Below are 26,522 nucleotides of genomic sequence, written 5' to 3'. Positions count from 1 at the left end.
TAAATATAGTGAAAGGACACAGATGGGGGTAGAGAAAGCTTGGTTAGCACTCAAGGTGGGAAGACTGGAGTGAATTCCCAATATAGGAACAGTGAGAAGGTTAAGCAGAAGCTTTCTGTTATATTATAGGGCACTTCTAAAGAGTGAAGGAGTTCAGAACAAGTCTCCCCCAAATGTACCACTTTCGTATGTGGACTGTTTTGAGCTGAAGGCAATCAAGATCCTGCAGCCTCAAAAGAAACTTTTGCACTTAACTACCTAGAAGAATCTAAATTAGGTGTTTCCCAGAATAAGAATTATTACCAGAGATAAATTTTATCTGAGTGACCCATCTATATGGCAGGGCAAACATCTAATTATGAAACATCTGCTGCTCTTACTGCTCTATAATTACCTTCCTTCCCTTTGAAGTCCCAGGCTTCTATCCCATTCTTTAGCTTAGGATGGCACATACACCTCATTTTACCTTTCTATTTTGAACATTTTATGTATGTGGGATTCCCATATGAATGAAATTAAATTTTATTTTCTCCTGTTAATCTGTTTATTGTCAACTTAATTCTTAGACCAGCTGGAAGAATCTCTGGAGGGGTGCCTGGGTGGCGCAGTTGTTGTTAAGCGTCTGCCTTTGGCTTAGGTCATGATCCCAGGGTCCTGGGATCGAGCCCCGCGTCAGGCTCCCTGCTCAATGAGAAGCCTGCTTCTCCCTCTCCCACTCCCCCTGCTTGTGTTTCCTATCTCACTGTGTCTTTCTCTGTCAAATAAATAAAATCTTAAAAAAAAAAAAGGCTAGAGGAAGATTTTTTTCTTCCCAACAAAAGATAAGATTATGTACGTTGGGTAGTACTAGGTTTTTAGAAGTTCATAAGGGCCAGAATGAATTTTCTTTTATTCTGTAGGTATTGAAGGGGTCATTGAGGTATTTTGAGGAGGGTGAAGACATGAAGGATTTTATAAAGAAATCTGGTGAGTTCAATAGATGGGAATAAGAGAGAGTGTTCCAGCTTCATCTTCCACTTTATTCTTTCTTGCATTCTCTTGGAACTTTTGCTATTCCACAAAGTGACAGTGTACAAGAACATCCCCAGGCCTTTACTCAGTCTCTTTACTTAGCCTATACTCTTTTGTTCCCCTTTTCCAGTTCTTCAGTTAGAATTAATTGTTTCTGTCTCTAAGGATGATACCTCTGTTGTAACATTTTTTTTCTTATGGTAGCATTATTATTATTTTATATTAGGTATCTTCATGTCTGGACTAAAAATGCCAGAAAACTAGGCCAATCATCTTGTGTTTCCCATGGGGTTTTGCAGTTGTAGGTCTAAGGAATCTTTAGTGCAAATGGATTCATTGAGAACATGTTTATGAAGTACTTACTATGTGATAGTTATTGTGCTGATTCTTGGGGTACAGAGATTAAAGACACTTAGATTCTGGAAAACTTGAAATCACTACTGTGAATTTGATGGCTCCTTAATACTTAAAGACTTTTCTTTTTTTAAAAAGATTTTATTTATTTATTTGACAGAGAGATTGAGAGCACAAGTAGGCAGAGAAGCAGACCGAGGGAGAGGGAGATGCAGGCTCTCCACCGAGCAGGGAGCCTGATGCAGGGCTTGATCCCAGGACCCTGGGATCACAACCCAAGCTGAAGGCAACCACTCAACTGTCTGAACCACACAGGTGCCCCTTTAAAGACTTTTCTGATAACATTTATGGTGATGTTAAAGAATGTTACTTTTTTATATTATTTAATGAATTGTGTCCACTGCATCACTTAATATATTCAAAATGATCAGTGTATAATGTTGTGAAATCATGTATAGGTAGAAGATTGATTCAGAGTGCAAGGTAGAGTGATACATGTTTGTGTAATAAAGCATGAAAACTTTACTGAGGTTCAGATACTATTGTGCAACTAATTTTTAGGGAACTTTTAGTCAAATTTTGATATACTATCACAGGAGAGTATCTACAATATCTGAAAAAGATATTAAAATACTCTTCCCTTTTCCAATTCCATATCTGTGTGACACTGATTTTTTTCATATACATCAATCAAAATAACCTAGTGCTGCAAATGGAGTATCACAGCAGATTGAAGTTTCCAGGCTGTCTTCAGTTAAGCCAAACATCAGAGATTTGCAGAAATGTAAAACAGTGCCTCTTTTCTCACTATTTTTGTATCTGAACATACAGTTCTTTGAAATAAAATTATTTAGGGCAGGGGTGCCTGGGTGACTTAGTCAGTTAAACGTCTACCTTTGGCTCAGGTGTCCTGGGATTGAGCCCCAGGTCAGCGGGGAGTTTGCTTCTCCTTCTCCCTTTACCCCTCCCCTGGCTTGTGCTCTCTCTCTCTCCCTCTAAAATAAATAAATAAAATCTTAAAAAATATTTAGGCTAATATATAATGGGCTAAAGTGTTATGTTTACCATTTTTACCATTTTTAAGTGTACAGTTCAGTGGCATTCAGTACATTCACATTGTTGCGCAGCCATCAATAACCATCCATCTCCAGTACTTTTTCATCACAGATTAGAACTGTGTACCCATTAAATACTAACTCTCCATTCCAACCTTCCACATAGCCACTTGCAACCAGCATTCTACTTTTTGAATTTGAATTTTTGAATTTGAATTTGAATTTTTGAATTTAAATTTGACTGTTCTATGTACCTCATATAAGTGAAATCATATAGGATTTGTTTTTTTGTGACAGGCTTATTTCACTTAGCATAATGCTCTCAAGGTTCATCCATGTTGTAGATGTGTCAAGGTTTTCTTCCTTTTTAAGGGGAGAGTGGTATTTCATTGTGTGCACATACCACATTTTGCTTATCTGTTCATTTGTTTGTGGACACTTGGGTTGCTTCCACATTGCACTTATTGTAAACAGTACTGCTATGAACATGAGTGTATAAATATATGTTCAAGTATGTACCTAGAATTGAAAGTGCTGGATCATGAGATAATTCAGTTTCTAATTTGGGGGGGGGGGATTCCATACTAATAAACAAATAGTTTTTTTTTCTGTTCTAATTTCTAATGCTGTAAATATCAGTAGATACAATCCACATAAAGGAAGTACTCTTATATCCTCAATTTTTAAGAGAATGAGGGTCCTGAGGGTTAAAAGTTTGAGAATCAGTGGTCTAGTGAAAGGAGTGAAGTAGAGAGATCTGTTAGGAAGTTACTATGGTAGCAGACAAGTTGCTTATAGAAGAATGGGAAGGGTGGTATGAAGAATCTGTCATATGAAGACAACTTGGGAGAATCTGGAAATATATGTGACCTTGAGAAAAGAAGCTTTTAGAGAAGACTCAGTAGCTTTCTTTGAATATTTGAAGGTCTCCTATAGAAAAGGGATTAGATTTATATTTTGTGACATTGTGTGTGTGTGTTGTTGGGGGGTGTGATGGTGGCAGATGGTATGAGGAATCAATTTTAGCTCATAATAATTTTCTAAGGTAATAATTCAAAGATGGAACTGGCTAAGGTAGGGATGTAGTGAGTTTCTAAACTAGAAAGCTGGTTTAGAGTTTCATTGGGTGTTTTTTCTTTTCTTTCTTATTTGGTTGGTTAGTGATTTAGAAGTTAGTGATTCATCACTTACATACTTACATATAACATCCAGTGCTCACCATAACATGTGCTCTCCTTAATATCCATGACCCATTTAGCCCAACACCCACCCACCTCTCTTCCAGCAACCCTCACTTTGTTCTCCTCTGTAGGTAAAAGTCTCTTATGGTTTGCCTCCCTCTCTGTTTTTACCTTATTTTATTTTTCTTCCCCTTCCCCTATATTCATTGGTTTTGTTTCTTAAATTCCATATATGAGTGAAATCGTATAGTATTTGTCTTTCTCTGCTTAGCATTTTGTTTAGCATAATACACTCTAGTTGTGTTCACATTATTGCCAATGGCAAGATTTCATTCTTTTTGATGGCTGAATAATATTCCACTGTATATAGCTGTACCACATCTTCTTTATCCATTCATTAGTCGATGGACATTTGGGCACTTTCCATAATTTGGCCATTGTTTATAATGCTGCTATAAATATCAGGGTGCATGTGCCCCTTTGAATCAGTATTTTTGTATCCTCTGGATAAATATGTAGTAGTGCAATTGCTGGGTTGTAGGGTAGCTCTATTTTAAACTTTTTGAGGAATGTCCATACTCTTTTCTAGAGTGGCTGCACCAATTTGCTTTCACACCAACAATGTAAGAAGGTTCCCCTTTCTCTCCTTCATCACCAACATCTATTGTTTCCTGTGTTGTTAATTTTAGCCATTCTGACAGGTGTGAGGTGGTATCTTATTGTGGTTTTGATTTGTATTTCCCTGATGATGAGTGATGTTGAACATTTTTAAAAATTTTTTTTATTTTTATTAACGTATAATGTATTATTAGCTACAGGGCTACAGGTCTGTGAATCGCCAGGTTTACACACGTCACAGCACTCACCATAGCACATACCCTCCCCAATGACCATAACTCCACCACCCTCTCCCTACCCCCCTCCCCCTAGCAACCCTCAGTTTGTTTTGTGAGATGAAGAGTCTCTTATGGTTTGTCTCTCTCCCGATCCCATCTTGTTTCATTTATTCTTTTCCTACCCCCTAAACCCCCCACATTGCATCTCCACTTCCTCATATCAGGGAGATCATATGATAGTTGTCTTTCTCCGATTGACTTATTTTGCTAAGCATGATACCCTCTAGTTCCATCTACGTCATTGCAAATGGCAAGATTTCATTTCTTTTGATGGCTGCATAGTATTCCATTGTGCATATATGTGTGTGTGTGTGTGTGTGTGTGTATACACATATATATGTGTGTATATATATACACCACATCTTCTTTATCCATTCATCTGTTGATGAACATCTGGGTTCTTTCCATAGTTTAGCTATTGTGGACATTGCTGCTATAAATATTCGGGTGCACGTGCCCCTTTGGATCACTACATTTGTATCTTTAGGGTAAATACCCAGTAGTGCGATTGCTGGGTCGTAGGGTAGCTCTATTTCAACTTTTTGAGGAAACTCCATGCTGTTTTCCAGAGTGGTTGCACCAGCTTTGCATTCTCACCAACAGTGTAGGAAGTTTCCCCTTTCTCTGCATCCTCACCAGCATCTGTCATTTCCTGACTTGTTGATTTTAGCCATTCTGACTGGTGTGAGGTGGTATCTCATTGTGGTTTTGATTTGTATTTCCCTCATGCCAAGTGATGTGGAGCACTTTTTCAAGTGTCTGTTGGCCATCTGGATGTCTTTGCAGAAATGTCTGTTCATGTCCTCTGCCCATTTCTTGATTGGATTGTTTGTTCTTTGGGTGTTGAGTTTGATAAGTTCTTTATAGATTTTGGATACTAGCCCTTTATCTGATATGTCATTTGCAAATATTTTCTCCCATTCTGTCAGTTGTCTTTTGGTTTTGTTAACTATTTCTTTTGCTGTGCAAAAGCTTTTGATCTTGATGAAGTCCCAATAGTTCATTTTTGAATGAACTTGCTTCCTTTGCTTTCCTTGCCTTTGGCGATGTTCCTAGGAAGAAGCTGCTGCGGCTGAGGTTGAAGAGGTTGCTGCCTGTGTTTTCCTCAAGGATTTTGATGGATTCCTTTCTCACATTGAGGTCCTTCATCCATTTTGAGTCTATTTTCGTGTGTGGTGTAAGGAAATGGTCCAGTTTCATTGTTCTGCATGTGGCTGTCCAATTTTCCCAACACCATTTGTTGAAGAGGCTGTCCTTTTTCCATTGGACATTCTTTCCTGCTTTGTTGAAGATTAGTTGACCATAGAGTTGAGGGTCTATTTCTGGGATCTCTATTCTGTTCCATTGATCTATGCGTCTGTTTTTGTGCCAGTACCATACTGTCTTGACGATGACAGCTTTGTAATAGAGCTTGAAGTCTGGAATTGTGATGCCACCAACTTTGACTTTCTTTTTCTGTAATTTTCTGGCTATTCGAGGTCTTTTCTGGTTCCATATAAATTTTAGGATTATTTGTTCCATTTCTTTGAAAAAAATGGATGGGACTTTGATAGGGATTGCATTAAATGTGTAGATTACTTTAGATAGCATAGACATTTTCACAATATTTGTTCTTCCAATCCATGAACACGGAACATTTTTCCATTTCTTTGTGTCTTCCTCAATTTCTTTCATGAATACTTTATAGTTTTCTGAGTATAGATTCTTTACCTCTTTGGTTAGATCTATGCCTAGGTAACTTATGGTTTTGGGTGCAATTATAAATGGGATTGACTCCTTAATTTCTCTTTCTTCTCTCTTGTTGTTGGTGTAAAGAAATGCAACTGATTTCTGTGCATTGATTTTATATCCTGACACTTTACTGAATTCCTGTACAAGTTCTAGCAGATTTGGAGTGGAGTCTTTTGGGTTTTCCACATTTAGTATTATATCATATGCAAAGAGTGATAGTCTGACTTCTTCTTTGCCAATTTGGATGCCTTTAATTTCTTTTTGTTGTCTGATTGCTGAGGCTAGAACTTCTAGTACTATGTTGAATAGCAGTGGTGATAATGGACTTCCCTGCCATGTTCCTGACCTTAGAAGAAAAGCTCTCGGTTTTTCTCCATTGAGAATGATATTCGCGGGGGGATTGAGCATTTTTTTATGTGTCCATTAGCCCTTTGTTTGTCTTCTTTGGAGAACTGTCTATTCCTGTTTTCTTCCCATTTCTTAACTGTATTATTGTTTTTTTTTTAGGTATTGAGTTTGATAAGTTCTTTATAGATTTTGGATACTAGCCTTTTATCCTATATGTCATTTGCAAATATCTTGTCCCATCCCATTGGCTGCCTTTTAGTTTTGTTGATTGTTTCCTTCACTGTGCAGAAGTTTTTTTATCTTGATGAAGTTCCAATAGTTCATTTTTGCTTTTGTTTCCCTTGCCTCTGGAGATACATGTAGAAAGAAGTTGCTACAGTCAAGGTCAAAGAAGTTGCTGCCTGTGCTATTCTCTAGGAGTTTGATGATTTCTTGTCTTACATTTAGGTCTTTCATCCATTTGAGTATATTTTTGTGTCTGGTTTAAGAAAGTGGTCCATTTTAATTCTTCAGATATTACTGTCCAGTTTTTCCAACACGATTTGTTGAAGAGACTTTCTTTTTTCCATTGGATATTCTTTCCTGTTTTGTCAAAGATTAGTTCACCATAGAGCTGTGGGTTACCATTTCTGGACTATCTATTCTGTTCCATTGATTTATGTGTTTTTGTGCCAGTACCAATTACAGATTTGTGATAGAGCTTGAAGTCCAGGATTGGAGGCCACCAGTTTTGGTTTTCTTTTTCAACACTCCTTTGACTATTCAGAGTCTTTTCTGTTTCCATACAAATTTTAGAACTTTTTTTTCTCGCTCTATAAAAAATGCTGGTGTTATTTTGATAGGGATTGCATAGAATGTGTAGATTGCTTTGGATAGTATAGTTTTTAACAATATTTGTTCTTCCAATCCATGAGCATGAAATGTTTTTCCATTCTTCATATCTTTAATTTCTTTCATAATTGTTCTGTAGTTTTCAGAGTATGTATCTTTTACTTCTTTGGTTAGGTTTATTCTTAGGTATCTTATGGGTTTTGGTGCAGTTGTAAGTGGGATTAATACCTTGGTTTCTCTCTGCTGCTTCATTATTGGTGCATAGAAATGCAACAGTTTTCTGTATGTTGATTTTATATACTATGACTTTGCTGAATTGCTGTGCGAGTTCTAGCAATTTTTTAGGTGGAGTCCTTCAGGTTTTCTACATTGATTATCACATCATCTGCAAAGAGTAAATGTTTGACTTCTTTCTTGCCATTTGGATGCCTTTTATTTCTTTTTGTTATCTGATTGCTGAGGCTAGGTCTTCTAGCACTGTGTTGAACAACAGTAGTGAGAATCGACATCCCTCTCATGTTCCTTACTTTAGGCAGAAAGCTCTCAGTTTGTCCTCATTGAGGATGGTATTAGCTGTGTTTCTTTCATATATGGCCTTTGTGGTGTTGAGGTATATTCCTTCTATCCCTACTTTCTTGATGGTTCTTATCAAGAAAGGATGCTGTATTTTGCCAAATGTGTTTTCTGTATCTTTTGAGAGGATCATATGGTTCTTAAACTTCCTTTTATTTATGTGATGTGTCACATTAATTGATTTGCAAATACTGAACCACCTCTGCAGCCCAGGAATACAGCCCATTTGATCATGGTAAATAATCCTGTTAGTATACTCTTGAATTCAGTTAACTAGTCTCTTGTTAATTGAATTCAAGAGTACATTAACAGGATGATGATGATGATGATGATGATGATTTTGCATCCATGTTCATCAGGGATATTGGTCTATAAGTCTCCTTTTTTAGTGGAGTCTTTGTCTGGTTTGGGGAACAAGGTAATACTGGCCTCATAGAATGAGTTTGGAAGTTTTCCTTCCTTTTCTATTATTACTATTTTTTTTTAAATAACTTCAGAAGAAGAGGTATTAATTCTTCTTTAACTATGTGGTAGAATTCCTGTGGGAAGCCATTTGGCCCTGGACTCTTGTTTGTTGGGAAATCTTTTATTACTGATTCAGTTACTTTGCTGATTATGGATGTGTTCAGGTTTCTATTTCTTCCTGCTTCAATTTTTGTAGTTTATCCAAATAATTTATTCATGTCTTCCAGATTGCCCAATTTGTTGGTATATAATTGCTCATTCTCTTATAATTGTTTGTATTTCTTTGGTATTGGTTGTAATCTCTCTTCTTATATTCGTGATTTTATTTATTTCGGTTCTTCCTCTTTTCTTTTTTTAAGTCAGGCTTGTGGTTTGTCAATTTTGTTAATTCTTTCAAGGAACCAGCTCCTAGTTTCATTCATCTGTTCTCTTTCTCTCTCTTTTTAAATTTCTGTATCACTATTTCTGTTCTAATCTTAATGATTACTCTTCTCCGGCTGATATTAGGCTTTATTTGCTGTTCTCTCTCCAGCTCCTTTAGGTGTAAGATTGAGTTGTATATTTGAGACTTTCCTTGATTCTTGAGGAAGGCCTGTATTGCTATATACTTACCACTATGACTGCCTTTACTGTATTCCAAAGGTTTTGGACTGTCATGTTTTCATTTTCATTTGCTTCCATGTATTTTTTAATTTCTTTTTAATTTCCTGGTTAACCCATTCATTCTTTAGTAGGAAGTTTTTTGACCTCCGTGTATTTGTGGTCTTTCCAAATTTTCTATGACTTCAAGTTTTATAGCGTTGTGGTCTGAAAATATGCATGAAATAATCTCAATCTTTTTGTACTGGTTGAGGCCTGATTTGTGACCCAATATGTGATCTATCCTGGAGATTGTTCCATGTACACTCGAAAAGAATGTGGATTCTGCTGCTTTAGGATGAAATACTCTGAATATGTCTGTTAAGTCCATCTGGTCCAGTGTGTCATTCAAAGCCATTGTTTCTTTGTTGATCTTCTGCTTAGATGACTTGTCCATTGCTATGAGTGGGGTGGTAAAGTCCCTTACTATTATTGTATTATTATCAATCTGTTTCTTTAAGTTTGTCATTAATTGATTTATATATTTGGTTGCTCCCAAGTTGGGGACATAAATATTTATAGTTGTTAGATCTTATTGTTGGATAGACCACTTTATTATGATATAGTGCCCTTCTTCATCTCTTATTACAGTCTTTGTTTTAAAATCTAGTTTGTCTGATATAAGTATGGCTACTCCAGCTTTCTTTTGATGTCCATTAGCATGATAGATGGTTCTCTACCCCCTCACTTTCGATCTGGAGGTGTCTTTGGGTCTAAAGTGAGTCTTTTGTAAGCAGCATGTGGATGCATCTTGTTTTTTATTGATTCTGACACCCCATGTTCTTTGACTGGAGCATTTAGTCCATTTACTTTCAGAGTAATTATTGATAGATATGAATTTAATACCATTGTATTACCTATAAAGTCACTGTTTGTGTAGATTGTCAGTGTTTCTTTCTAATATTTGTTGCTTTTCATCTTTGTTTCCTGCTCAAAGCATCCCCTTAATATTTCTTGCAAAGCTAGTTTGGTGTTCATGAACTCCTTTAGTTTTTGCTTGTTTTGGAAACTCTATCTCTCCTTCCATTCTGAATGACAGCCTTGTTGGATATTGTATTCTTGGCTGCACAGTTTTCCCATTACCATGTTGAATATCATGCCACTTCTTTCTGGCCTGTCAAGTTTTTGTGGACAAGTCTGCTGCTAACATTGTGTGTCTGCCCTTGTAGGTTAAGGACCTTTTGTCCCTAGCTGCTTTCAGAATTCTCTCTTTTTCTTTGTATTTTCCAAGTTTCACTATGATATGTCTTGGTGTTGACCTGTTTTTGTTGATTTTGAGGGGGCTTCTGTATGCCTCTTGGACTTGAATGCCTGTTTCCTTCCCTAGGGAAGTTTTCAGCTATAATTTATTCAAACAAACCTTCTGCCCCTGTCCCCTACTCTTCTTCTTCTGGGACTCCTATGATATGGATATTATTGTGCTTTGTGGAATCACTGAGTTCCCTAAGTCTGTATTCAGGATCTAATAGGTTTTTTTTCCCCCTCTTCTTTTCAGCTTCATTATTTTCCATAATTTTATCTTCTGTATCACCTGTTCATTCCTCTGCTTCTTCTATCCTTGTTATGATTACATCCAGTCAGTTTTGCATCTAGTTATAGTATTTTTTAGTTCAGCTTGACTAGCTTTTAGGTCTTTTATCTCCTCAGGAGGGGTTTCTCTGATGTCTTTTATGCTTCTTTCAAGCCTGGTTAGTATTGCTAGTATTCTTATGAGTGTTGTTCTAAATTCTTATTCAGGTATATTGCTTATATTTGTTTTGAGCAAATCTTTGGCTATGATTTCTTCTTGATCTTTACTTTGGGGAGAATTTCTCCATTTTGTCATTATGTCTAGATTATGTCTTTTGCATATTATGAAAGCTTGTTATGTTTCCTGCTCCTGAGAGTACGGTATTAAGAAGGGGGTCATACACTGTCCAGGGCCTGGCACTTCAGGAAGTTTTTCTGTATGCACTCTGCTGTTGTGTTTTGGCTTCTCTTTCCCACAGGTCAGTCCTCCTTGCTTGCAGTGAGGGGTCTTTGGACTTTTAACTAGGTGTACTTTGATTTGTTTGTTAAGATAAGCCTGAAAACAAACAAACCCTGATGTAAGAAAAGAGAAAAGGAAAAGGAACAACAACAAAAAACCAAACAAACAAGCAGACAAAATACTATAAGCCTGATTCCAAAGAAAAAGAAAGAAGAAAAAAAGAATAGGAAAAAAAAAGAAAATGAAAAAATAGCCTGATCCAAAAAATGAGAAAAGGAAACAAAGCAACATACAAACAAATGAACAAAACCTGTAAGCCTGATTCCAAAGAAAAAAGGGGAGGGAAATTAAAAAAAAAAAAAAAAAAAAAAGCCTGGTCCTATTTCCACCAGAACTGAAACTGATGCTTTAGAACACTCTATGCTCATTTGATTTGGTACTTGCAAAGGGCCTGTGTTGGTCCTCTGGGGGAGAGACGCACTGCATTGGCTCGCAGTCAGACCTGCCCTGGTAAAGATGCCCCTGCCAGGCACAGGGGACTGAGGTTTGCTGTAAGCAACTCCAGCCTCCACCAGGGGCACTGTGTTTCTCTCTGAAGTCTGATAGTGCTGGTGGGCAGGGTGGGGTGTGGTGGGAAAAATGGCATCACCTTGCTCTTTCTTCCCCAGGGAGGGGAATTCAGGGGTGTGGTTGTTCAGAAGGCCCTCATAGAAAGGCAAACAATCTGCCCTCCCCTCCCCTGAGGTCCCAGGCTTCTGTCAGATTCCTGCCCTCAATCTGTGCCCAAGCCATTGTTCTCCTGTTTTATCTTTGGAGTGTGGCTGGGATTCAAAACTCCAAGTCTTAAAGGAGGAGAGCCTCACAGCACTGTGCCTGGCACTTCTCTGTCTCAGAAAAGCAGTTGCAGGGCCACACTGGTGCCTGGAGTCTATGGTGAAGCACCGCGAAAAACGGTGATCAAGTTATCTGCCTTCTAAGTGAGCCTTTGTCCCAGCTTGTTCAACAGCTACTCAGTGGCACCTGGTGGGCCTTTTGTCCTTGGAGAGGCAAGATACACTCTTCCAAATGACTTCAGGAAGGACCATGTTCTCTCCCAGTGCGACCCAAGGAATCCCCACCCACAGCATCTTGCAGGAACCCTACCTGCTGTTCTCCTCCCCTCTTTCTGTGACTTCTCTCCATGTAAAGGGCTCTCTTCCCTCTATGGCACCGTGGCTTTTCTCTCCCCCAATTCACATCTCTGAACCTTTCATCTCCCTTTAATTGTACAGATTATTTTCTTAATCTTCAGATTAATTTCCTAGTTGTTCAAAATGATTTGATGTTGGCCCAGCTGTGTTTGAGGGATGAAGAAAACCCAGGGTTTCCTTGTTTCTCAGCCATCTTAAGTCTTAAGTTTAGAGTTTCTAAGTTAGAGTTTCTAAGCTAGAAAAACCACTTGGGGAAGAGTTTTATTAAGTTGTTAGCTGACCTAGAAGAACTCTGTAGCTTCATTTAATCCTGAAATTCTGTGAGTCTTCAGACACAGAAAGATGAAGTCCAGGATTTGCATGAAGGCATAGTGAGAAGTGGAGAGGATGGGACCTCTTTAAAGGGAGTTAAAAGATCCTTGGAACCACCTTTTTAGACATGCTAGGCCCTGGTTGTACTACATGGAATATTTAGTCTCAGGTTACCTCCCAGCTTCTTGGACTCAGCCACAACATCAGCCACTTTGCTTCTCATTTCCTTTACTTACCAAGTTTAGAAATTTAAGATTGCTAGTGGCTAATGCTTGGATTAAGACTATTCTGGTAGAAGTAGAAAGAAACTGAATTCATGTGTGTGTGTCAGGGGCAGGGACGATCATGTTTTTAGAGTGCAGAATGGTGGAGGATGTCAGAAATGTCAACATAAATAAATGGGTGATGAATATATGCAGGGTAATGTACATGCTTGCTGGATCTCATATATATATATAAATATATATATACTTTAAGATTTTATTTATTTGACAGAGAGAGAGAGTACAAACAGTGTGTGGGGGGGGGTTGCAGGCAGAGGGAGAGGGAGAAGCAGGATCCACACTGAGCAGAGCGCTTGGGGGACAGGGGCTTGATCCCAGAACTCTGGGATCATGACCTCAGCTGAAGGCAGATGCTTAACCAACTGAGCCACCCAGCCACCCCTGGATTTTATTTTTTATCATATTTTTACCAGCTCTTATAGTGAGTTAGAGGTGTTTTGTTTAAAGAAAGTGTTAAATTTTGTTGTAAATGTTTAAAAAACCTCTATCTCTAGTTACTCCCTCCCTGCTAGTCTTTTACATTTAGTCCATTGTCATCTGGATATCTCATATTTTATAACACAACTTTAATTTACACTGGACTTCCCAACTAAAAATAACTTTGAAAAATTTTTTATTTAAGACTCACAATAACCTAGTTCAGGTATTACTTTCCCTGTTAAAAAAGTAAGGAACACTGAGATACAGAGAGGTTAAATGACTTGATCAAGTTGAGAGATAATTCAGGGTCTTCTGATGCCAAATCCTATCCTCATTTAGTTCCAAATAGTTTTAAAATTGTGCTTTGTTATACCCAAGGACTCAGAAAATGTCCTATTTATTTAAAAATTCTTAATTTAAAAAGTATATTAAGAAGCACCACTCTTTCAAATGCATTGTTACTATATTAAATACTTCATAATCCACTGTTGTGCTTCCAAATTAACTTGTCTCTAGATAAGTCCCAGGAAAAAAACCTGTTCCTTTCATCCTCTTCATATATTAGAGACACTTATAAATGTGTCATTGATGAGGAAGGATATAATTCTGCACTGGTCTTTCAAAATATTTGGATTTGCAGATGTACACTCATGGTTCATTGTGCAGGTGAGGATATTACTTCACGTAGTAGGCAGAGTGAAGTTTCATCTGCTCAACAGAGTCTCCCTTCATGGTGTACTGCCACAATGTGGGACTAGTGAGCCAGTAACATGTCATATGGTAGTAATATCATGATATGTGTAGTTCTGCAATCATAAGTGTAAGAAGCTCTGCATCTGATTTTTGTATTTATGAAAACTAATATCAGTGATTTGTTTTCTTTTTAAAAAGATTTTATTTATTTATTTATTTATTTAGAGAGTGATTGGGAGGAGAGGCAGAGGGAAAGGGAGAGAAAGAATCTCAAATAGACTCCAAGCTGAATGTGGGGACTGACACAGGGCTCAGTCCCACAATCCTGAGAGCATGACCTGAGCTGAAATCAAGAGCTGGATGCTTAACCAACTGAGCCACCGAGGCGCCCCTTCAGTGATTTGTGTTCAAAATAAATATTTCCAAGTACTCTTCTTTTGATTTCCTGCAGCAGTTTAATTTGGGAGTGTGCTGAGATTGCCAAGAAGGCTATTAAAAGTGCAACCATTTATCTCTGTGTATTAAGACTATTTATGTTGAGCAACCAAAACAACATACAAAAACAAACTGGATATTGAAACTGTATCATAATAAATCTACAAATTTCTAACATAATTATAGCTTAGCAATGAGAGAATACTCATTTTTATTGTCTATTAGTATCACTTTCAATGAGTTTCATATAGTAGGGTTTTTTTTTTATAGTGAGGTTTTTAATTGGGTTCAGATTTCATTTGAAAAAACGGTTATGCTGCTAAAACATGTATGAAAACTGCCTTACCATGTTGTCTTCCTGTCACTGGCCTGCTTTTGATTTTCAAATTTGTCAATTTTTTTTTTTTTAAGAGTGTGTGAGTGGGGGTATGAGGCAGAGGGAGAGGGAGAGAGAGAATCTCAAGCAGGCTCCGTGCTCAGTGCAGAGCCTGGTATGGGGCTCAATCTCATGACCCTGAGATCATGACCTGAGTTGAAATCAGGAGTTGGATGCCCAACCAACTGAACTGCCCAGGCACCCCAAATTTCTCAAGATTTTTATAATTATGTTGATGATTATGAATTTGGTTTGCCTTTGATTAAAAAGTATATCTAGGAGGTCTAGCAATCTTAAAATACTGAAAATGTTTAGAAGGATTAACCATTTTTTTCTCTTAAAATTCTTTTAATTTTGCTGCCTTAGAGTCATTTCCAAATACACACTTGTAAAAGAAAGCCTATTTCCTTTTGCTTTGATATTTTTGAATAATGAGCAAGGTTTTGCAACTTTTAAAATTCTAGGGATAACAGACTGAAAACCAGTTTCCTTAATTAAAAATAACTTTTATAAAATTCCTTGTTTATTTGGGTGAAAACTGGATAAAAAGGATAGAATGTGATTTGATCAACATAATTTTGCCAAGCAACAGTTAATACTGAGTTAATACTTGAGATACAAAAATGAAATCATGGTCCTTAGAATTTAAGAGTCAAAAAAAAAATAGGTAAGCTGGAAATTACAATATAATCTGATGAGTGCTGTAACAGAAGAACGAACTGTACTACCTTTGTGGGGAAGTAATAGGAACAAATTGATAAAGGAGGTGGTATTTGAGAGGTGTCTTGGAAACTAGTAGGTATTTGTCAGGGTGGTGAGGGAGCACTTGTATCTGAAGAGCAACATGAACAAAAGCCTGGAAACCTTAAAATATGTAACAGTTGGGGGATAATTGAATGTAGTTCACTATGACTAGAGAGCAGGGTGTCTTGGGGAGAGAAAGTGTGAGAAAAGAGAAGATATAGTTAGTTTAGTGGAAGAGCAGCTGATGAATTTGGAGAGAGAAACTGGTCAACATTGTGAAGGGCCAAGTGTGCCCTGTTGAAAAATTTAGATTTCTTATTTATGCTGTGGAGATTTGCATTTAAGAAAGCCTTATGTTTTAGGAAGAAATGGCAGAGGATGGATTAATAAATGGAGAAATTTGTTCATTTATTCAATAAATATTTATTGATAACCTACTATGTAAAAGTAACTATTCTAAGAACTTGAGCTATAACAGTGAACAGAAAGACAAAGATATCTGTTTTAGTGGAGCTTATCACTTATAATTTAGGATGAAAGACAATATAACAATAAATATAGTAAATACATTAATCATATGGCATGTAAGGAGGTAATAAATACTAGGAAAGAAGGTAGACTAAGGGAGTGTAAAAATGCCAGGTGGGGAGTAACTGCAATTTGAATGAACTGGCAAAACATGGTTTGGAAGCTGTTACAGTGATCCAAATGAGAAATGATGAGGACTTAGGCTTAAGTGTGGGACTTTAAAATGGAGAGAAGGAATAAATTGGGAGACATATTTTTCTTTTTCTTTTTTTGATGCTTTTTATCCTAAAATAAAACACAGAAACTGTATAAAACAAACCTATAATGTAATCAATTATAAGATGAATGAACTTGTAACAACCACTCTGGTAAAAAAAAAAAAAAAAATGAAACTTTGCCAGCCACACAGATCCCTCAGTTTGCTCCACCCCATCACAATCATAAACTCCTCTCTCCCAAGCAATCTCATCTTTGTGGTAATCACTTTCCTGAATTTGGTAGTTTTATTTACCAAATGTAGATCCCTCACATGAAGACACTCTAACTTGATCTTGCCAATTTAAAAAGTTTAAACTTTTTTTTATTTTTAAACTTTTTTTTGGAAAATTTAGTTTATTTATTTATTTGAGATTGAGAGGGCTTGTGCGAGCCAGAGGAGGAGCAGAGGGGAAGGAGAAGGAAGGGAAAAGAATCTCAAGCTGACTGAACATGAAGCCTGGCGTGGGATGAATCCTATGACTCTGAGATCATGACCTGAGCCAAACCAAGAGTCAGTTGCTTAACCGACTGAGCCACCCAGCCATGCCTAAAGAAGTTTATTTTGATATCTTTTTAAATCTATGGGTTTTCTCCTTCCCTTTGTTTTCCTTATACTTTATGAGCCGAAGAGCAGAGCCATTTGACCTTTAGAACAACTTGTTATTGTGGATTTTTCTGATTGTACCCTCATGGTGCAGCTTAACATGGTCCTCTGTCCTTTGTGTGACTTGTAAATTGACAGCTGGACTAGGGGCTTGATCAGACTGAGGTGTCATTCCTTTGGCCATAACTATTAGCAGTGGAGTGTTTGTTAAGTTCATTAAGAAGCACATAATGTCTGGTTGTCTTTTGCATTATTAACAGCTGTTTCTGCTCAGTGCCTAGAATTAGTAATTTATTAGGGGCTGTAAAATGTTGATATTCATTATATCTGTTTTAGTTATTATCTGGAATACTTTTATCAAGAGACATTTCCCTTTATCTATTATTTAGTTATCCTGTGATGCAGTTTCTATAGGAATGATAAGATACACGCCTTTTCCTTTATTTATTGATTTTCAAGGTAATACATTGGTTCTCTGTCATCCTCAATTTTTATTACTCTATCAGTATTTTCTCCTCAGTATGGCCTTGTCTGGAAAGGGGTGCTGGTTGGCCAGTGTCAAGAATTCATAGGTGCTAGGCTGCCACAGTCTTTTCAGACCTCATCTGCTTTATTCACTTAGGCAAAAACCCCTCTCAGTTTTAGCTCCTGTTCTAAAATTGGCCTTTGATATGTTCCAATGAAAACAGTGTTGGCTATTTTGGGGGTCTTGCTGTTTTCACATCCATCACATAACCCATTGCCTCCTTCTGCTTTTTCCTGCACAAATGCTAATACCAATCAGGTCTGTAGCTGTTGGTTTGTCCCCAACTGTTTGTATTTTAAGTTTTATCATCAAGTTTTGTAAATATTTTCCAGGGGATTTGGGTTTTCCTATTGAGTTGCTTGGTCTGTTTTTATGTGGAAATCAGGGAGATTAAAAAAACAAAACAAAACAAAACAAAAAAACCCAAAACCCACCCAAACCAAAAAATAACTCACTGCTTCCAATGCCATCTTCCCAGAAAGGGGTTGAATCTTTGTGGAGTTAAAGTGGAATCAAGAATAACTGAAATTTCTGACTTAGAAGATCTGGTGCATGGTGATTTCATAGATGAGGATTAAGAAATAGAAGAGAAGGAACAAAGTATGTGTGGAAGATAAGATCAGTTTTTTATTTCTTGGGTTTAAAATGCTTATCATGAATTATTCTAATATTAATACCTTCTTAAGGAGTAGACTTTTAGAATTTGATAAAAATAACTAGGTAAAAGAGCAACACTTTGAAAATAATCAAAGACATTATAAATGGGAGAAATTACTACTTTTTGTTAAAATTACAGTGTGAAAAACCAACAGAATAGGAAGCATGCACTTGAAGATAAAGGAGACATTAGTGAACTAATAGTTTTATGTGTTTTCCATAAGTATGCATAGCAAATGAAGATTTCCATTGAGCAAGACATTTACATTGAGGAAGACACTTTTTGAAGATTTATAAGGGAGGCAACTGGGTTTTTGGTCATTAGGTATAAATGCTACCGTATATGTTTGATATAATATTAAGAGAATTTATAAAATCTGAGTATTTTTCCTATTAGAAAAATAGATGTTAAGTATTCACAAAGGTAAAAATCCTAGGTAAAAATGTTAAGTATTAGACTGCAGTGTACCATCACAGATCCTGTATTTTAAGAGTAGGTGGAAAAAGTTTTCTCTCTTAAGAGCTATTCTAGATAATTCTAAAGTGCTCTGGTTTCAAAAAGGAATTTTTAAAATTGTATGCACATTTAGACACTCCTTTTTAAAAATTTTCCTTCATATCAAATAACCCAATGGCTTCCTTTTGACCTCTGTCTTTTCCTTTCTTCTTTTTCTTCTTCTTTCTAAAATTAGGCCAGTCTTCAGAGACCTGAGATTAAACTTCAGTCACTAAAAGAAGATATTAAGGAATTCTTTAAAATATCAGGTTTGTAAGTTGCTCCCCCACCCTAATTCTTTAAGGCAAAATAAGAAAATACTTTATTTGGACGGAATATTTTATCGTTAAACTTCCAATTACTTATTCAAAATTGTGAAACAGTGGCTGGATAGGTTTCTGTTTGAGGAGAATTAGAACTTTCAGATATTTCAATAAAATGCTGCAAAAATCCAGGAACACTGTGGGAATCTCTGCATTAAAGTAATCAGTTCTGAATGCTGCTTGCTTCCTGATAAAAATACATCCTGAATGTATGAAGAGACCCCCTCGCTAAGTACTTCCTCTTTTACTTTTTTTTTTCTTTAAGATTTTATTTATTTATTTGACAGACAGAGATCACAAATAGGCAGAGAGAGAGAGAGGAAGGGAAGCTCCCCAAGGACCCTGGAATTATGACCTAAGCCAAAGGCAGAGGCTTTAACCCACTGAGCCACCCAGGCACCCCATGCCCTCTCTTATTTTCATTTGTGGCTTCTTTTTCTCCTATACTTCTTTCCCTTCTATACTTTTTTCCCCCTCCTCTTTTCTATCCTTTCAAAGAAAAGAAAATCCTGATTTCTTTTAGAACAAGAAAAAGTTCCCTATTCTAACCTTTGCACATGGAAATTGAGATGTTAAGTGGTTTACTTACCTAGAAAAGTTCAAGTAGTTAGCAGCCAAGCTCACTGGTCTGATGGTACCTCATAGTAATGTTTTTTTGTTTGTATGTTTGTTTTAATTTTTTTATTTATTTTCAGCTTAACAGTATTCATTGTTTTTGCACCACACCCAGTGCTCCATGCAATCCGTGCCCTCACCAATACCCATAGTAATGTTTTGTTCTTCGGGAGTTTATTGACTCGTTAGTTGTAACTAATTGCTTATGATCAGTCTTTGTCAAGTGCCTGGCTGTTCCTTGCCCTTCCCTTGGTACATTCCTGATAGACTGGTAGTACAGTAGCCAGCACTGTTTTGGTATTCATTGGGTACCTTAGCAATGGAAGAAGGATTTCTCCCATCTTGAGAAAATGGTGCAATAGTTTTACCTAAAAAATAGTGTCATACTGATAATTTTGTACTCAGTATTTGCCAACAGAGTGAATGTATAGGAAATAATTCCTTAATAACACACAGCAATTGGCAATTGATAAAGTTTTTCCACAAATGAATATAATGTTAGAGTCTTAGTGAGATAAATTTAATTATGTTGTATGCTTATTTTTAAAACTAATATGTTTATATATTTTATTCTTTTTTAAAAAATAGGTTGGGAGAAGAAACTTCAGAATGCTGTTTATAGTGAACTGAGTGTGTGAGTTTTTCCTACGTATTTTGAGATTACTGTTATGTTTAGCTGTATTTACTTTGTAAATAATGAATATAGTATTGCTATGTACACTCATTATATTGTTATTTTTCATTAGTATTTATATAACATTTCATGTAAGTTAATACATTTAAAAATCAAAGTCTTGCCTGAGAATGAAGAATTAATAAGTGTTGTTTTTTACACCAATATTTTTATATTAACAATTCATTTATCTAGTATAGTAAGGGAATTAAGCTAATATTTCAGATAACTGAAGCTTATCAATATTCTTTTTATTATTGCCATTTTGGATATTACCCTTTTTCTATCTTTATAAAGCAACCATTCTAAATATAAAATATAATTAACTTCCTTTTTTTTTTTTTTTTGCAAAATTGGTGTCATTAGGAAAAATCAATGTTTTTGTTAATGTGGACTTGCCCTCAGAGTGTGTTGAGGTGTATATAACTATTTGTTATTATAAAGAATAAAGATCTAGAGTTAGCTTTTATAGTTTATTCAATATCCCATTATTCATCGCTTATTCATTGAGCACCTACAATGTGCTAGCCCTATACTAGGCACTGGGAATATAGTATAGAACAAGAAATCAATTCCTACCTTCATGGAGCTTATAGTCTAATGGAGTTCTTATGTCTTTTTCTTTTCTTTTCTTTTCTTTTTTACTGCTATCAATGTGCTTATGTCTCTAGCATTCTCTAGATTCTAACACTTCTGTTTATAATTGCCCCTTCTAATCTGCTATTAACTAGGAAACAAGATAACCCAGTTTATCAAGATTGTTTTTAAAAATAAAGAGACTCAGATGGAGGCCTGTGGACCTGTGCTTAGACCCACATTTAAAAAACTAGTATTTACTTCTTTGCTTATCACCATTTTCCCAACAGATTTACAAATTCTTAAATAATACTATATTTAAGTGCTATCTGTTAATGGAAGTTGACTGTGACCATACCCCTGGTACTAGTCACCGAGGAATAGATGTTTATCATGATAAGTAAGGTCTTAAATGTACAGTATGTAAAGAGATGGCACAGGTTACTTAAACTAATATGAACATAGTGATTTATCTCTTTGCCTATTACACAGAAAGCTTGTAACTTTGTCTTTATGTCCAGTATTGGTGGAATAAAAGCATCTGGTTCTATGTAATTACAAACTGAATTCTCATCTGAGGAGATATTACTGGGGATTGCTATTTTTGTCTAATTCATTCCTGAAAATTGTTCTGTGAGTGAACAGTGAGTGCCTTTTTACTTGATGGGAAGGACAATATTTCATTCATTGTCTTATTTTCAGTATCCTAACAATAGACATTAAATAAATATTTTTTAATAAGTTGTTGGGATTTTTGAAGGAGTAATACCTTTTTTACTCACTTGGGTTCTGCAGAAATTGAGAAATAAGATAAAACGTAAAGGTAAATGGGTGATCAAAATTATACTTTTATTACTGGTGAAGACTAGATAAGAGGACATAGCTTAATGCAAAAGCAAAATGAGTCCTTTAACTGAACTCCAGAATTAAATAGACTTACTTTCTAGTTAGATAACATTGGTGAGCATGGTCAGTTTATTATTCCAAAATTTAAAAGTTGGATAAGGCATTATACTTCTTCTGTGGTATAACAAGTAAAGCCCTAGAGAGAGGCCAAGAATGTTACAGTAATGGACCTCTTTTCACAGGGAAGGACACATCCAGGGTGGAGAAGAAGTATTTCCACTAACATAAATCAGAAGAATAAAGTGGACTTAGTATATTGTGTTGCATTTTTCATTGGCAGAAATCATTAGATGGACAAGTGAAGAACGCAAAAAGTAGAGTAGAAGAATTTACTAGGTTAAGTAAAAAAAAATATGCTCTTACCTAATAAAGGTGTAAACACATGAACTATACAGATGATACATGAAAATTGTTAACTTCATTTTAGAAAACATGACAAAGATTTTTGTCCAATTCTTATTTAAAAGAGAGAGAAAAAATTTTGTATTCTATTATTTACCTGAAACTGTAATTGTAGGCTAGGTTAGTTCTTCCCACTTCATATTTACTACTTAATTGGAACTCCTGGGTGGTTCAGTTTGTTAAGTGACTGACTCTTGGTTTTGCCTCAGGTCATGATCTTGGGATCATGGGGTCAAGCTTATTTAATTATTGTGTTAATAGTTAATATTTAATAGGTAATTTACATGAGTAAATGATATTTATGTAAGCACTGTGCTAAGCACTTTAAATACATTGCCTTATGGAATGTTATCTTCACAACAACTCTATGATTGTGGAATTTTTTATTACAACCATTTTACAGAAGAGAAAACTGAAGTTCAGTTTTTTTTTTCATTTGTGAATGGGGAAAGATGATTTATTTAGGTACATGGAGTATAGATTTTAGTGGAAAAAACAATTAGCTAGAAATAGTTAGTGAAACTGTTTTAGAGATTGGATTGAACAAGTTGCTTTTTCTATTCCAGATGTGTTTCCTTTGGACGTTTGAGCATTTTACTCTTAAGTCCTGGGATAAGTATAATTAAGCTTGGTATATCATAAACACTTTATGTGTTGGTGTCCCACTTTGGATGAGACATTTCTTGAAATTCAGTGTATGGTTCTTGAGTATTGGAACATGGTTGCTTTGCTGTAGGTACAAGTGTTAAGACTAATTTCGATAGGAGTTATTTGTTCCTATGAAAGAGACTGGAATCTCTAAGTAACTGTTGAACTGTTATGTTTTCCTATTGTGCTTTCTGTGATTTCATGTCAGTCTGTGTCTCAATCATTATATTCCAACCATTATGGCTTTTTCTGATTTTTAAACATTCTAAATGTTCCTAACTCAGGGTCTTGCCTGAAATGTTCTTGCCTGGAATGTTCTTCCCCTAGATCTTTGTATGGTTGGCTCCTTCTCACTTATGTCTTAGTTCAAGTATTAGCTCCCATAGACACCTTCCCTTCCAAATCACTTCTATCTCATTACCCCACTCTCATTTTCTCATGGCATGTATTACTATCTGATATTGTTATATTAATTTGTTTCTTTTTATAATTATTGACTGTCTTTCTTCACTAGAATGTTGGGTATATGAGAACAGGGGATATTGTCTTGATTGCCACTGTATACTTAGTACCTAGAATGGCTCAAATATTTGTTGAATAAATGTTTTCTTAATAAAAACAATATATTTTGAATATGAATATAAAGTTACATAGAAAACAGAAAGAATCCATAAGACATTAACATTTTAACATTTTATTAAACTCACGGATTATATATTAGAACATGGCTCTTTTGAAAGATAGTATTTATATTATCATTTCAACTATGTAAAAAATATATAATCATATTGAAAAGGAAATTGGGAGAAATGAAAACAGTGGATATGTTAGCAAGTTCATGGATTTTTTTTCTTAAAAAATTCCTCTAAATGTTACAATATTTTTATGCTAAAAGTAACAGCTCTGACAATTTTTATATGAGCATTTACAAAGATCAGTGATTTTAAAATTACCTCAAATTATGAATTCAGATTATTGTGCAATTCAACTTTTAACAAGTGATTAAATTTCTAATCTAAAACTACAATACTAGTAGGATAAGAACGCTTTATTATGTTGTTGTGTCTTCTATAAACACACAATATTGCTAACAGATATTCTAGTTCACTTATGACGTGGACCACAGAGGTAAGTGATTTCTAACAAAGAAAATTAATTAGTTATCAAGGTAATGCACAATATTTAGCTGCCTCTTTTTGTCCATAGGTTTCCTTTACCTAGTCACCCTGCTGCACCTCCTGAACATCTGAAAGAACCTTTGGTTTACATGAGGAAAGCTCAGGTTGGCTATCATTCATTTCAATTTTATTTTCCATGCCAAGTTATATAATACAGAATGGAAGATCCTTATGGACATCAGGAGTATATATTATTCATTGTATAGTAGCCTGGGTAGGACCCACTCCGGCAATCTGAATAGTATTTACATGCTCTTCCATTTTACTTTGAGTAACCAAGAAGCACATGTACATAACTACAGTTATCCTGAAAATGTTGAGTAGAAGGAGAAAAAATAATGTACCATACTGGCCTAAAATTGTAAATGTGATAAAAGTATTATGTGACCATTTATTTCTCATGCTCTGTGATAGTAAAGGAATGAGATGGGAATGAACTGATTCACTCTTCCTTTGAAATATTGGCTTTTGAAGCCAGTGATACTGATACTGTATTTGAAATTGGTTTGTTCTCACAGCAGGCTGCTAACATACTAACTGTATTCTGTCATGGAACGCAAATGAACCTGCTGTCTAAAATGGGCTGAAACAACTAAAATTCACTTTAAAAATGAAATGATTTTACACAGAAAATTGTAAAGAACTGTTAAAATAGAAACACGTTCTGTCACATGCCCTTGACCTCTAGACTGTTTTTCACCTCAGCAGGGCCTCGTGCACCTGCCTATGAAGTAGCCTATAAGGTAGCCTCTGAGGTAGCCTCTGTGAGCCTTCCTCAAGGCACTGAGTGTGACTCTCTGCCACTGCCAAGGTGTTTAATGGGCAACACAAAGTGGACCTTTCTCGATCATAGTCTCAGAGATTATCATGAAAAATTTCAAATATATCCCAAAGAACTTCCATGAACCCGTCACTCAACCTCAGTTATCATAGTGGTTTGTTTTGCTCCTGGGAAATAATCTGCTGCTTTGAGTTATCATCATTCAAGCAGTGGATGTGAGGCAGCTCTTTTATTTCTCAACTTTTATTTTCGTTTAAAAAGCTCTCAAAATCAGATGGTGAAAGGAAGCAATAACATGAAGATATTTGAGGAAATATGTAATATATTCTTATCTCTGGGTGGTAACTTTAGGTCTAGCAATCGGACAATATTATTGATAAGTCATAAAGCATAATCATTAAATGATACATGTGTGAAAAGATAGTTTGCTCTTTTGTTATAAAGATATAAACTCAAAAAAGTAAAAAGGTTGGGTATGAATATTTTTTTGGTGAAATTTGAAAATTTCCAAAGGGTTTGGAGAAAGTATCAGTTTTAGCATATTAAGTGTGAGAAAGAAGTTACTAAAGTTATTTTTCTATCATGATGGAAAAGAAGTGGTAGAGAGGTAAATAATAGGTCCATTCTTCAAGCCCACTGCAGTTGCTGAGAACACGTATGATGGGTAAGTATATGTATTGCTATATTATGCTATATATTATGCTACTCCTCTTTTTTCTTTCCAGACTTACCCACTAACTCAGGGGTTGGTACACCACAGCCCCTGGGCCAGATCTGCCCTGCCGCCCATTTTTGTACAGCTGGCAAGCTAAGACTGTTTTCTTTTACATTTTCAACTGGCTGAAAAGCCCGCAGAATAATAATATCTGTGACCCATGAAAATTATAGGAATTAATAAAATATATTTTATTGGAAAATAGTCTTGTTCATTTATTTACACATTGTCAGTGGGTGCTTTCACACAACAATGTCAGAGTTTAGTAGTTGCATAGATACCTTATGACCTGCAAAGTCTAAAATGTTTGCCACTTGTCTTTTTACAGGAACCTTGTCAATCCCCGTACCACATTTTTCATTCTTTAAGGGCAGGGATTATGTTTTTTAATTCTCGGCGTCCGGTACAGTACTTAGCCCGTGGAACACGATTTGTTGAAATAATTGATTCTTTAACTGTAGTCACACTAAATACGTCCTCTACCAGTCAGTGTCTGGCTATCTTCTTTTACTTGTTCTCGCATAGTCATCTAGTTCTTTTTTTTTTTCTTTTCAAGATTTTATTTATTGATTTGACAGAGAGAGATCACAAGTAGACAGAGAGGCAGGCAGAGAGAGAGAGAGAAGCAGGCTCCCCGCTGAGCAGAGAGCCCGATACGGGACTCCATCCCAGGACCCTGAGATCATGACCTGAGCCGAAGGCAGCGGCTTAACCCACTGAGCCACCCAGGCACCCGAGTCATCTAGTTCTTAAGCTCCCTGTTGTATTAGGCAGTTCTCTCCTCTTTGCACAAAAGCTCATTAGTCTGAATGGCGTAAGTACCACTCCATCAGTGTGCCCCCTTGCACCACATCGCCTCTTGCCCCGTTTGACTTCTGTCTGCCTTTCCAGTCCCCAGCCTATGGCTCCTTCTGTCATCTACTTTCTTCTCCCTAACTGTGGAATTACTTAGGAAAGTTACATGAATTGTGTATTTACCATCAGTTTAAATCCATTTATTTGTCCTTCAGTGGATTCATTTCGCTGCTTGTCAATTATTTTATTATTCATCATGCCTTACCTGCTTTCTGGTTAGATTTTCCCAGAATTTTTCATGCTGGTGTAGCCCCTAATTCTACTTCTCTCTCAT

General features: G+C 36.1%; 1 protein-coding gene across 5 annotated transcripts in view; it reads left to right on the top strand.

The window, feature by feature from the left end:
• Window positions 1–26,522, top strand: part of TBC1D19 (TBC1 domain family member 19) — a 155,674-nt gene that overhangs the window by 16,932 nt on the left and 112,220 nt on the right. For 4 of the 5 annotated variants that reach the window (XM_032853731.1, XM_032853725.1, XM_032853720.1 and 1 more), the window contains exons 2-4: window positions 18,773–18,845; window positions 20,103–20,148; window positions 23,926–24,001. In XM_032853731.1, the coding sequence (XP_032709622.1) occupies window positions 18,773–18,845; window positions 20,103–20,148; window positions 23,926–24,001 (195 nt within the window). Of the gene's footprint in view, window positions 1–18,772; window positions 18,846–20,102; window positions 20,204–23,925; window positions 24,002–26,522 lie in introns of all 5 variants that reach the window. The other variant, XM_032853747.1, reaches the window with a different exon arrangement.

The sequence above is a fragment of the Lontra canadensis genome, unplaced genomic scaffold (genome assembly GCF_010015895.1).
Source record: "Lontra canadensis isolate GAN:19392208 unplaced genomic scaffold, GSC_riverotter_1.0 scaffold1, whole genome shotgun sequence".
NCBI classification, from domain to species: domain Eukaryota; kingdom Metazoa; phylum Chordata; class Mammalia; order Carnivora; family Mustelidae; genus Lontra; species Lontra canadensis.
Note: the sequence above shows the minus strand (reverse complement) of the source record. Positions and strands in the feature narration are given on the sequence as shown.